This window comes from Pyrgilauda ruficollis, unplaced genomic scaffold (genome assembly GCF_017590135.1).
Source record: "Pyrgilauda ruficollis isolate IOZ18807 unplaced genomic scaffold, ASM1759013v1 scaffold86, whole genome shotgun sequence".
Classification (NCBI taxonomy): Eukaryota; Metazoa; Chordata; class Aves; order Passeriformes; family Passeridae; genus Pyrgilauda; species Pyrgilauda ruficollis.
The window spans coordinates 3,154,387-3,168,089 of NW_024530599.1; the positions used below are offsets into that span (position 1 = coordinate 3,154,387).

Genomic DNA, 13,703 nt, shown 5'->3' on the forward strand with positions numbered 1-13,703 from the left:
AAGCCAAAAATCAACAAAACAAAACCCACTGGAAGTTGAGTAAAAATATTTCAGAACTGATTCTGATTATCACATGAGTTCCCTAGACATTATCCAGATGGCCATTTGAGAAGAAATCCCAATCTAGTTTTTTCCTACCTTTATTGTCTGGAAAAAAAAAAATCTGCAATAATCCTGTAGAAAGGAAAGTGTATTTGCATATATGCTGGATTCAGTTCCTTACTGGATATGTTTTTTCTTGGCTGGTCAAATCCATATCCTGTTGTAAATGTAAAGACTCTGCCTCCTTGCACTGAGTTCTGTTAGAAACCACCCAAGAGTAGCTGACATAAATAGTGCACAAGTAAGCACAATGGGCTCAACATCCTACAAGCAAAATTCTTTACTTTGCTAAGCTGAATTTTTTTTAGGTTTTGGCAGAAATATCATTTTAGAGACCCAATAAATGTACATTTGATTCATAAGGCTTTTCTCAGCTGAAGATTTACCATGGGCCTCCTTTGTATCAGCCACAAAAGTATTTTAAGAGTTTGGAAATTCTAGAAGCTTTCCTCCTGCCTTACTCAGGCACTCAAGCTTGATCCTCATTAAATCTCTTAACATGTAATATATTCCAGCCTACAAGAAGCCCTTCATTGCTTCTCCATGCTCAGGAGGCAATAACCCCATTTCAAAGGCTGGAGCAGGAGCTCCTGCAGGTGTTTCCTCACCCTCCATGCTGAGCCAGGTGGGCTGGGCTGTGTGAATGAGTCCATGGAATGCTCCAGAATGCCTTGAGCAAAACAATTTTTAGATTCCACTTAGGAGAGTCTCTGCTCTCTGTCTTAGGTTGGAAATGGGTGTGTGTATTCTGCTCCTATCTGTGGAGCAGTTCTCTCCTGTTCATTGTGCAGTTTTCTTTATCTCTCCCACAGCCAATCCTCCCTCCAGGAGATCTCTGCTGTTCATGGCCACTGAGTGTCCCTGCATGGCTGATCAAATTCCATCATCCCATGGGGAGATGCTCCGCCCAGGGCAGGAGCCAAGCATTCCTACCTGGATACAATCTGAGCCTGGAACAGCACAGCAGCCTTTGCCCACTGCATTCCCAGAGGGAGAGCAGGCCCATCTCCAGCTCCATTCCTGGAGCTTCAGAGGAAAACTCCAGCCTTGTTCCTTGGATCCCTGCTCCAGCAGAAGCACAGCTGGCACTGCAGGAGGGCTGAGCCCCCATGGGATGGGACTGTGCCACCACCCTGACCCACAGGGGGTCAGGGCATGTTCTGACTCTGTCAATGGTGTTTTATATTACTGCACTGTTTTGGGGGTTTTTTGGGCTTTTTTTTTTTTTTTTTTTTTTTAAATTTTCTCACGAATAAAGAACTGTTATTCCTGCTCCCGAGTATCTTTGCCTGAAAGCCCCTTAATTTCAAAATTATAACAATTGGGAGGGAGGGGGTTTGCATTTTCCATTTCAGAGGAGGCTCCTGCCTTCCTTAGCAGATACCTGTATTTTCAAACCAAGCCACTCTTGCAGAAGGTTTAGGAGGGAATTTATCTGCAATGCAGGACAGTACTGGAGACACTCATCCCATTCCTGACTCCATCACCAAGCCCTGTGACCACAGACCAGCAGCTGCCCCTGCTCCCTGACCTGGCTCACACTGAAGACAACACCAGAGCCTGCAGCCTCTTACAGAGCCTTTGCTCACCCAGCTGTGAAATGGAGATCAGGAATTTAGCAGCACATTGTCAGGCTCACTGTGTTTAACACATGCAGAGCCCTGAGACCTCAGATGAAAGCCATGCCCCCTAAGCCAAGGTTTTCCAAGGTTCAGGACAGGTGTATATGAGGCCCAGTACTGAGAATGTGCACACTGAAGTAGACACTTCTCTGATCCCTTAAATACTGTTTTTTAATGTATTTTACAATGAGGCATCAGTATTTTGACTCAGACAGTGGCCATGTTTGTGAGAACATACATTGCAATATTAGTACAATTAACATTTTTCCAGAAAGAGATTCAGATTGTTTAGAAGGGGACTAGATTTTCAGTTAACTATATGCTCATGCACTAAAGAAACATTAATTTGGACCCTTCCCTTCAGGCACTCCTCATGGATTCCTATTCTCTGGTTGTGGCTCTTTCTTACCTGTGTAATTAGGAGGGCAGAGACACACATAGTTGTTGATCCCATCCACACATGTAGAGTTGTTCTCACAGTCATTATCTTCACAGTCATCTGGGTTTATTTCACACCTCTCCCCCTCATACCCAAGAAGACAAGAGCAGCTTTGGATAAAGAAAAACAAAAAGAAATGTTAGCATGGATCTAAAGGGACAGGAGGTTTGAGGTATAAAACTGAAATGAAAACATATAAAAGTCAGCTGGAGCCAAATTCACTGCTGCTGTGAGGCATAGAGCAATTTAACCCCAAGTGTTTCGTGAAAGATGCAGTCTGATGGCTCCTGGGGTCATGTAATTATTTACATGAGACAAAAGTCATCCTCAGGAGCCAGCCTCTGCCATGCTCCCTTTGCTTGCTTTATTGGTAACCCTGGCCCTTAGCTGAAGCAACTCCAGCGCAGGAGAGTAAACATTCATCACAATATTCAAATCCTTGGCCTCCCTGTTAATGTTTTTGTGAGAATGTGGACATCTGCCTGCTGAGGACTGCACAGGCACAGGACAGCTTGGCAGCTCTTAGATACCTCGGTCTCTTCAAAGAACAGCAGCTTGAGTCGAGTTTACAGACATGAGCATTTTCTTCTCATTATTGCTTTGTCATTTGTCCAAACAAGAAATGTTTGGGAATGATTGCTTTTACAAGTGCTGTAAGATTTCAGCTCCCTCAACAGCTATTTGGAGAAGAGCTGATGATGCCCAGATAATTCAACTAAAACACAGACCATGGCACAGCTAGTAATGGTTCTGTGAGGATGTGGACACTAGTGAAGAATAATTGCACTAGATATTTTATCTCAAAGGAGTGTAATGTATGGTCCCTAGAGAGAAGATAGAAAACTAAATGGCTGAAGAATGGCTTGATTTTTTTTCAATCTCCATTTCCTCTCTAGATCTAGAAGCTACAGTTACAAACAGAATCTTTATATTTTAAACTATCTGTAAGTGATGAAGAGGTGGAGGGCAGAGTTTCCTAAAAGAGAGTCTAAAACCAGGAGTTAAGTGCTCCAGTAATATCAGGGACTTCTGAAAAGCCAGCAATGATATTTGACATGTCAGTTTTGAAGTGCCAGCATTGCTGTTCAGTAGTCACAGAAAGAGCTGTTTGCAGTCCCAGTCCAAACTACACATTCACTCTGCTGTTCATTTCCTTTCTTATGCAGGCTCTGGTGGCAGAAAAGAAACTGAACAAATAAAAAGCACCACTGATTGATGAGGATGAAAACCAGAAAGCACTACAGCAGTCACACTAATTGCCATCCACTGCTTTTGGAAACCAGGAGGATTTCCAAGGCAGACATAGCTGCAGGGTGCTGTTTCCAGCTCTGACAGACAAAGAGGATCTGAGGTGGTTATCCTGCTTTATGCAGGAGATGGGGAAAACCCTGGAGAAAAAGGAGCTCTTCAGTATCCATGAAGAAAGCTGCAGGACTTTGCCTTCCCTTCCTGCTGTGTGCCACAGCCTGAGCAGAGTGCAGAGCTCCCAAGGGAGTGATGGCACAAAGCTCTGCATCCACCCTCAGTAGTCCCAGGCTGGATCATGAGGGCTGGGTTGGATTCCTCATGAGGTGCAATCTCAGAAAGGAGTAATAAAGAGGAGAAAAAATGGGAAGGGAATGTGTCTCGAGCCACCACAAGAGGAAGATCTCACAGGTGGGTATAGAAGAGGCACACTGGTCACATTCAGAGTCATCTTCATTCTGCAGGGACCATCCACAGGTCATGAGGGTTAGAAAACCTTCACCATGAATAACCAAAACTAAACTGCTCCAATAAATCTGATTTAGGGCACAATAAATCAATAAGGAATATTTTCTTTTCCTGTCTCAAGCTCATTATTGCTAATAAAACATGTCCTCTTGCTGACCCAGAGCCAGAGGATCACAGGAGGCAGAAAGAAGAGCTGGCACACCATCTTTTGTGGCAATGCAAGTGTCAGGGAGGGGGTTAAAGACATCAATTAAATACAGTGATACATTCATCATGTCTTGATTTTTGGTTACAAAACCCCATTTTCAGGGGTTTATAACTCAGTCATAAAAATATGCTCGAGGCTGCAACTTGGAAAACAAGGTCTCAGTTTGGGAACAGAAATTTTTGTCTCCATTTAAAGAAAAGCAACAAGAGTGGCTTTGTGCTGGTGATTTTTTATGTGAACATAACACCATTTTCCTTCCACAAAAGGATTGGGACAGCTTGGATGTAAGCAATTAAAAATGACATTATTAAACACTATCACAGTAATGGTTCACAGTGCAGATACCATTAGTAACAATTCATTTGGGATTGTTAACATAAATTGCTCAGTATTAGGACACATTCCATACTCAGGGAAATGTCAGAATAATTGATGACATTTGGCTACTGGTCCTTATGTAGTATAGGGAGTCTTTACATTATTGCTTATGTACAATTCTTGATTTTGATTTGCATTCAAATGTACCAGATATGAGGCCTGAAATGAAAAGATAAAACATACAACTTGGGACCTGGATTGAAGCACATGTTGAAAGAATTGCAGTTTGGGACTGTTTGTATGTACTATCCCAGAAAAAGCTTAGAAGAAAAATGAAGTCTGCTGAGTGACTGGAAGGTCATCAAACTTGGGTCCCAGCTGACCGAGGGAGAAAATTAATTCCAGAGACAATGATGAAGACTGCAGTGACTCAGTAGTGAAGCAGTGTGAGACAGCATTTCATGTGGATGTTGGAAACAATGGAGCCATGCAGGAAACAACTGTTTCCTAAGTTGCTGTGTTTTAATAAAAGTCCAAATTCCCTATTCCTCCTGTTCAGGAACTGGCGTTGTATTTTCCTATAAAGAATTACATAACATCCCATTATCCTCATGAAGATTCAAGGGAACACAAATTGCAACATTTTGGGGTAAGCTACTGGACCCAAAGCATTTTGGAAGTTTTTTTCCAAACTGGCAATTTTTAAAGGTTACTGTACTAGATTTTTTAAATATACTCTAATGAAACAATTTAGCATCTGTTTATTAAAATAGATATCCATACAGTGTGTCAAGTTTCAAAAAAAAATTAGCTTTTAAATAGATATAGTAAATTCTTTCAGGAATATTACAATTTCATGGTAAAGATGCCTTTTATGTCTAGATCCCAATGGAGTAGCCTGAAAGTCTGGAAGTGCAATATTTTTCCTTGAACTACGCAGAATTAACACTAGGCAGTTAATCAGTTCCAGGATTTTACATTTATGAGGGAACTTACAGTTTGTGGAAAATGCTAAAAAAAGCGATCTGGGAACCGGAGGGGGTTTTATATGGAGAAAAGTTAAAATAACCCAGAGCCTTTGTGTCCCAGCACCGCAGGTTAGCAGAGATCAGCTGCTGCCTGTGTGCAGCAGAGATGACAGCTCTGCTTCTGCCAAAGCCTCCCTTGCACACGTGCTGAACCACCAGGACCTGTCTCACTGGCCATCTCTTTCATCAGCCTTAGTAAGTGACTTTTTGGGCAACCTTTTGTCAAGGCAGGCACAGATTAGGTTAGAACAAGCAATTCAAAGGGAGGAAGAACTTCACATTTCCACCCCTCTGAGCCACACCGTGTCACTTATCTATTTCTCAACACAGAGGTCGCCCCTACTTGAAGGAAGAGAATATGAAAATGACTCAGGATTGAAAAAGTGCAAGAGTAAAAGAGGATGGAGTAACTGCAGCTGAACCTTTGCCCTTGGCTGTCCCACCAGGATCTGCCATTCGAGCAAACCTGAGTGCCCCAGGCCCCTGCTGCTGACAGCCCTTGTGGGCACCAGGCACAGCGGGGGTGTTGGGCTGGAATCTCAGTCATAACTAAGAGCTTCCTGTCTTTGGGGGGAACATCATCACCTTAGCATTATTTCAAATGGTAATTTTTTTGTATAAGGCCACAGAAACTTGAGAGTTAAAAAGCTTGGCATTTCACAGGGAGAGAACTTTGGCTTAAGTTTCCTTTTTACAAGAGTAAAGATTTGACAAGTTTGGCAGCAGGGCTTGTGTATGAATATATTTCCCTAGGGAAGAGAATATACAGAAGATATAATTTCTTTTACAGGCCACACAACAAAAAAATCCAGGGAGGCCTCTCATGAAAACGTTTCTGACATCCGCTTCCTCACAGCACATAACGTAGGGCAGCGTTTTCCCATCCTGGTGAACACAATTTATATGTACATAACTCTGACTGCTGCCATCCACTGGAGGGATTTCCCACCAAAAAACCCCAGCCCAACCAAGTTCAATCTCAAAATGTTTCTGTGTCTTCCTTGTCACAGACTGTTCCATCTCCACACCACCTTTCCCTAAGCCATGGTAAAGCTCCACAGTCCTGCAGAGCCACAGAGGTTATGGAGTGACTGAATGAGAAACAAGGAGAAAATGGAGCAATGCATATGCTGAACATTCAATTTGATGCAGCAGGGTTTTGATGAGATATGGTTTTATGTGTCTTTTATTAGACCAACTGAAACTATATAAATAACTATAAAAAGCAGAACCCTTGCCTAAAAAGCCTCAAATGCTGTTCAGCAGCAAAACCACCCCTGCGGTTTTATAAAGGATCTCAAAAACAATGCTCATTTGGAACTGAAGCAAAGCCTCTGAAATTGTAAAATTCATTCAATTCATGAGAGAAATGCAGAAGTAGCTCTCAAATCAGGTCATTCAAAACTCTTTATCTGCTACCACAGAACAAAACAAAAATGCTAAAGAAAAACCCAGTCCAAAAGATATGTTGAAGGTCTCATTCTAGTATTATGGATATTATAAAATGTTTTACTACTGCATTTTTGGTATCAGCTATATTTTTGAAAAATGGGTACTGAGTGACAAACTCCAGATATTCTAAAATGGTGCAGTTTTACATTGGCACAAGTGGGAGAAAGCTTGAGTGACCACAAAGGAAAGTGAACTGAAGTCCACCAGACCATTAATTCTCTCAAGCAGAAACTGAACGTGAACTTTTACTCCAAAAACTGCTGGGCATGCTGAAATCTGAATCAAGAGGAGGTAGATCAGATCACGAGAGTGGTTTCACCAGAATATACGGAGTCTGTCAAGCATCAGGACCACTTGGACGTGCTGTGACCTGCTGAGCCTCCCCCTCCTCTCCCACCACCATGGCCCTGCTGACACATCTTGACTCAGGAGACTCCTCTGCTCTGCTCAGGGGCTGCCACACGTGCTCCAGCTGAGCCCTGAGCTGCCCCTCATGGAGATGGGACCATGTCTGCATCTGTTCTCCACGCTGGAAACCTCCTGCTGCTGTTGATTACAGAGCCTGGCAGTGTCTCTTCATCCCCATCAACCTGTGCTTTTCCACTGTAATATCACCAGTATCCTGTCCTGTGATGTGCTGTATCTGCTTCTGGAAGCTGAGAATTCTTGAGGGTGGGCACTGAGAGAAGCACTGGGGCATTTCTTCTGTTTACTGCTTCTTCTTTTGCAAGAAACAGTGTAAACATGGAGGAGCAAATGTATGAAAATTCTAGCAGCTCTTTTTTAAAAAGAAACTTTCTATCAACTTGAATGACAACGAGTCATTCACTTGAATGACAACGACCAAAGCCTCAAACTTGTATTTTCTTAGCTGTGAAGTAGTGCCTGCAGCAGTGCAGATCTCCCAGCCATCTCATTAAAATTTCTGGACTTCTCTCAGAGTATCCCCACCTATGCTAAATCTTCGTTATATGGGCAAACAGAAATCCACAATATCCATCTGCAGAGGTTATTCTCTTGCAGGCACAATGCTTAAGATGCGGCAATCTCCCCATGCTTTTTAATTGTTTCTTTAAAGCTTGTTTGTCTGCAAGATTCTTCAGTATGAAAACATTTTGGATCTGGCTGTCAAGCAACAGATGCTTACTTTACAAATACAAAAACAGCTTAGATGTGAGCCTGAAATGCCCCAAGGAAAATTAGGATACAGATAACACAATGCAAACATAGAGACTGCTCAAAAGCTCTTAAATGTATATTGCATTATGAGGAAATAAGGAGGCCTGTTTCACAGGAAATGATATGTTACACCAAGGAAACCAAAGCAATAGTTTAGTATGGCAAATAGAAATGCCACATGCAGCAGTTTCTATAAAGTAGCCAGTACAGTTCATTAATGCAAAGCAGAAACACATTAAATTTTATCATCTCATTTTAAATGAACTTTGTGCTACTACCTGAATCCATCTTTATTTGCCTCTGTGAGGTGGCAGGTCCCTCCATTCTGACATGGATTCTGAATGCAGGAATTAATGGGCACACTGCAGTCTCGACCCTATTTGGGAAAATTCAAAAGAAACAATGTTAGTAAGACTCATGTTATCTTAGTGTCTCTTGTTCCTTCACTCTACTTGTGGCACCACTTACACAAGGTCTGTGGTCTTCAGACCCACGACATCACCTAATGTTCTTTATTGATTATCAGATTTATTCATGACTTCAGTGAGAATTTGGCAGGACAACTGCTTTATCCAACGGGACTGGTGGGTATCTCAGTATCACTTCAGGTTCAAGACTGTAATGAACTCTTTCACTGGAGTGTTTTAAGGAAACAGCTTGTTTCACCATCATTCTAACACACTTTAATGTTAGTTACAATAAAAATAATGACTCAGGACCAAAGGTAAGCAGAAGGCCACACACAGGCAGCACAAGCCCACGCGGAGTCAGCACTCACCAACTGCATTTACCAGGCACTCAGTTAAACCCTGCAAGAGCACATGCTGCTCGTTACCAGAGTCAGAACCCACGGGGGAGAGGCCCTTTGTGTGCTGGGAGCTGAGCTTGAATTTCTACACAGAACACACCAAGATTTCATCATTGACTCAGTTCCATTCTTTAAGATTGCCCTTAAGAAAATTTCAGAACCTCAGTTCTAACAGAACCTCACCAGCATAAGCAACCTCCACTGCTACTGACTTTAACTTCTTTTTCAAGGCATAAACATATTTCTCTGCTCATTATATTCTGCTGCTAAGGACAAGCTATTTGTAAAACTGGCAAATGCATTGAAGAGCTTGGTTTTGCTTTTCAGTTACTGACACAGCAGGGTGGAGTAAAGCCACCCAAAAGCCTCAATACTCAAAGGATCTGAGCAATCACAAGCAGTTCAAGAGATCACTCTGCTCTTCCTGCTGAAGACCCTGCTAGCAGTGGATCTCTGCTCATCTGCTGGAAAGCTCATAGATTACTTCAGTCAAGAGGAGAAAAATATCTTGGGAGATACAATAATTCAGTCCACGTAGCTGGTTTTTTGTCTTAATTTGTCTCTAGAGTGCTTATCTTGAAATTGGTGCAATTTTAAGCCTAACCAAGGCACAAAAAACCCAAATCAGCTTATGAGTGTGAACTTCAGTAAAGGGTTCAATTGGTCTGGTCTGTCCACTCCTGGTGCTTGGTTCTTGCTCACACATCCTATGGGTCAGTCCTCCAAATACCACTGAAAACTTCAGTACTTGTCATTGTGAAGAAGTGAGGCACACTGATTATTACAGAATCACTAGGCTGGAAAAGACCTACAGGATCAAACCCAACCTTTGGCTGATCACCACTGTGACAACCAGACCAGAGCACCGAGTGCCACCCCCAGCTCTTTCTTGAGCACCTTCAGAAATCATCACTCCACCCTCTTCCTAGGCAGCCCATTCCAATGCCTAGCAACCATTTCAATAAATAATTTTTTCCTGATAATCCAGCCTGAACCCTCCCTGGCACAGCTTGAGGCCTTCTCCTCTTGTCCTATTGCCAGATGCCTGGGAGCAGAGCCTGACCCCCACCTGGCTGCACCCTCCTGTCAGGGACTTGTGGAGAGGGAGAAGGTCCCCCCTGAGCCTCCTTTTCTCCAGGATGGGTCCCCCAGATCCCTCAGCCACTCTTTGGGACTGTCCAGACCCTTTCCCAGCTCTGTCCCCTTCTCTGGACATGCTCCAGCCCCTCAGTGTCTTGCAGTGATGGTGGCCAGAGCTGGACAGAGCACTCGAGGTGTGGCCTCACCAGTGCTGAGTACAGGGGGACAATCACTGCCCTGGTCTTGCTGGTTACCCTGTTTCTGGTACAAGCCACATGCCACTGGCCTTCCAGCCCACCTGGGCACATGGGGTCATGTTCAGTCTCTGGGGACCGGCACCTCCTGGTTCTTTCCTGCCCGGCAGCTTTCCAGCCCCTCTGCCCTCAGCCTGGAGCTGCAGGGGTTGTTGTGCCCCAAGGACAGGCCCCAGCACTTGACCTTATTGAGCCTCATACTGTTGGCCTCCAGCAATATGTATGTATATACATATCTTATACTTTTTATATTATAATTGCATCCAACACCACAGAGGAGCTTTGTTAACAAAGCTGTATTTCCTGAGGCTCTGTCACCAGCATTCCCCAGAGTGAGGAGATGCAGCTTTGCATTTTAAAATTCCGTCAAATACAAGGAAAGAGGGACAGACTTCTCCATGGCTGCAGCAGAAGAGAAACACTTCCAAAGGCCACCAGAGAGCCCTGGCCACCGTGCCTGGCTGTGAGTTCATCCCCAGCGCAGCAGGGCCCGCAGCACGCACGGCGCTCACGCGAGGCCTGGCACAGAGGCTTTCTGCTCCATCCGTGCTCCGTGTGCCAAGCAGCCTGTCCTTCTCCATTTGAAATCCCCAGTCCCCAACTGTCTCAGGCAAGGATTGGGATGGTGCCGAGGGAAGCTCATGCAGGTTTTATTTTGGCACCGTGTGACCCGCAGCGCTTTGCGGATGCGAGCCGTGGAACGGTGACACTGATCCGCTCCCACCCCGCTCCAGCACTGCCCATCCCTCGTCCATCTGTGCCCTGAGTCCTGGCTGTTCACCACCTTCTTGTAGTGAAGCTGGAAGCTGTTGGCTTTTTATACTTTTCCTGTATATTGTTTTGATTGTTATATAGGTACTTCACTAACATCAGCTACTTCTATTCCATACAAACTCTTCACCCCTGTATCATTAAAATATTAAACCCTTGGCAGCCAAGCAGAGCAAGCAGCAAAGCATCTGTTTTTCTGAAGATTTTTGTCACAGTTGAACACCATATAAAACAGGCCCATCACTTCCACTATAATTACTCAGGTTAATTTGAATGTTCTTGTAAAAATTTAATAAAGATAAATGTTAAAATGAGAGCAAGATCCTTTCAGACTCTTGCACTGGCACATGAAGTTTCGCATGACAAATTCTGCTCTCATTTCTGTACTGAACATGGCTCAATTACTGGCTTCTTGGGCCCCAGGCAGCATGGAAACCCATTAGAATGTGCTGCTGAATCAGACAACTGCAACAATGAGTTGCAATGTAGCCTTAAGAAAATCAGAGTCTTACTGACTCAGTTTACCCATTGTAATACATGGGCAAACAAAATTTAATCCTTCTCTGAGGATTATCTTCTCAAAGCTGACTTTATCAATAGCACAAAACAAGTACAACTTCTCTGACAAGGAAGTTCCTTGGAAAACAAGGAACTCTGAGAGGAGAGAAGCCGCAGAAAATAGTGGTACTAATAAATCTACAGCAAAGCAAGGCCATTTTATTTCTGAATGAGACTGTCACTACCCAGAAGAGCCTAAAGACATTCTAGAAACATCTTTCAAATGAATAATGCAATTCTCCAGTCTCAATTTACTATAAGACTTCTTACTGGAAAAATGGAATTGCTGTCAAGCATCACTAAAATTAATTTATCTGTGAGTTGGGAAATACTCCTTGAGCTACATTGCCTGGAAATAACTATTGTTACAAAGGAGAATATTGTCTACTTGCTTCAAGACTAAAGAGCCTTTTAATGAGGTCTGAAGCAGAAATAGAGGTGCAGACTTGTTTCAAGGACAGGCAAGAAGATAGGACTGTCTCAGCAATTCACAGAAAGAGGATGAAGGTCCCTCTGTGTGCAATATTTTACTTCTAGAGCTTTTGCAGGATACAATAAATTTTGGTCTAGTCTGATAGGAAGGCATCAGATCCAAAACACTTTTATATATTTTTCTCTCATTTTCTTTTGGTAGTGGAAAGGTTTAGGCATTGAAACAGGAAATTTCTGCAACTTATTAGAAGACTTATATCAGAGTCCAGCTGTTCTTTTAAAGCTGAAGTATCTCAGCTAGTCCAGACTTTATCTGGGCTGCTCCAGCTCCATGCTTCAGTGAATGAGAACAGAACTATTCACCATAGCTAGAAAGAGTCAGTTTTTTGTTTCAAATTACCTGTACTGGGCATTATTGCATCTACAAGTTGTTCCTCAGCACTGCTGTGCCAAATTCCAACTTTTACAAGGATCCAATACTGGGAACATTATATCATGATCAATAAAACACCCAATAACAAGTAGCAAAACCTAATAAGAACCCTCAGCAGGAAGAAGAAGGGATAATACAGTCAAAAAAGCACTCATTTGCCTTACCACTGTTTCAACCACTGCAATTATTTTTTCAATTAATTTTCAAGATCAGTATTGTCTGTGTAGACCAAGAGTTTCATTCATACCCACGTGGCAGAGGTTTGAACTCTGTCCATCCCAGTGTGACCCTTCTCCTGTTTTTATCAGCAGTGGGCACAGATAAGGGGTGGCAGCACAGAGCTCACCACAGGCAGCAGGTGGGAACCTCCTGGTGTATAAAACCATCACTGCTGACTGCAGGAGACACACGGCCCAGGCAGCCAGGGAGACACCTGCAGACAGGCAGGAATCTATCCAGCCTCACTGCTTTGTGAACAGGGAGACCTCTTTGTAGCTAATTACAGCCCTGCTCAATGACTACAGTGTTTCACAGCATGCTGGAAAAATGAGCTCTACAACAGAAATACCAAAGTTTATTCGACTTGTTAACAACATACAATGTGCTCATAATAAATTTTAGTTAGATGGTATATGTGGAGAACAGATGGTAGCATTCATGTGTTTAGCAAAAATACTAAATGAAGACAAATATAGTTGATAGAGACTTTAAATTAAGAACCAGGAAATTTTCATAAACAACTTAATTATCAAGGTCTAAATACAGCTAAAGCTTTTAGGGAAAACAGACAAAATTACATCTACAAAGACACTGTATTGCACACTCTGTCCTTTCCATTCCTAATTGTGGGAGTAATGCATCCACATCCAACTCTCAGTCTCACAAACATTTAAACACTTGTCTTATGGGTTTCCTGGTCAGAAGTTAATGAGAAATCATTACATTAAGGGAAAAGGCTTACTAAATCTTCCACTTCATGACAGGCTGGAAGGAAAATGCTAGAAGGAAAATGCCCAGGAAGATAAGTGAGAAGAACACTGTGTTCCATGAGCATACCCAAGAATGTTATTCCAACCTACAAGTATCTGCCAACTTTAACATTTTGACCTCCTAATCCTGGGAAATTAAGAATAAATGGATACTTGCAGCCGCTTTGTTGAGCTGTGCTCTGCTCCCACAGAGCATGGCAAGGATTTTATAATTTTCTGAATTATTCTGATCTAGGTTGATGGGCACACTTGAGTGTTGCTACACCTGGATGTGCCAGTGGGACCTGCCCTTAAATTCAGGCCTGAAAGGTCCAACA

General features: G+C 43.0%; 1 protein-coding gene across 1 annotated transcript in view; it reads right to left on the minus strand.

Annotated features, from left to right (window-relative positions):
• Positions 1-13,703, minus strand: part of SLIT3 (slit guidance ligand 3) — a 467,475-nt gene that overhangs the window by 46,084 nt on the left and 407,688 nt on the right. Inside the window, exons 27-28 of the mRNA XM_041488030.1 lie at positions 8,340-8,437; positions 2,134-2,273 (exon numbers count right to left, since the gene is read on the minus strand). Coding sequence (XP_041343964.1) covers positions 2,134-2,273; positions 8,340-8,437 — 238 coding nt within the window. The remainder of the gene's footprint in view (positions 1-2,133; positions 2,274-8,339; positions 8,438-13,703) is intronic.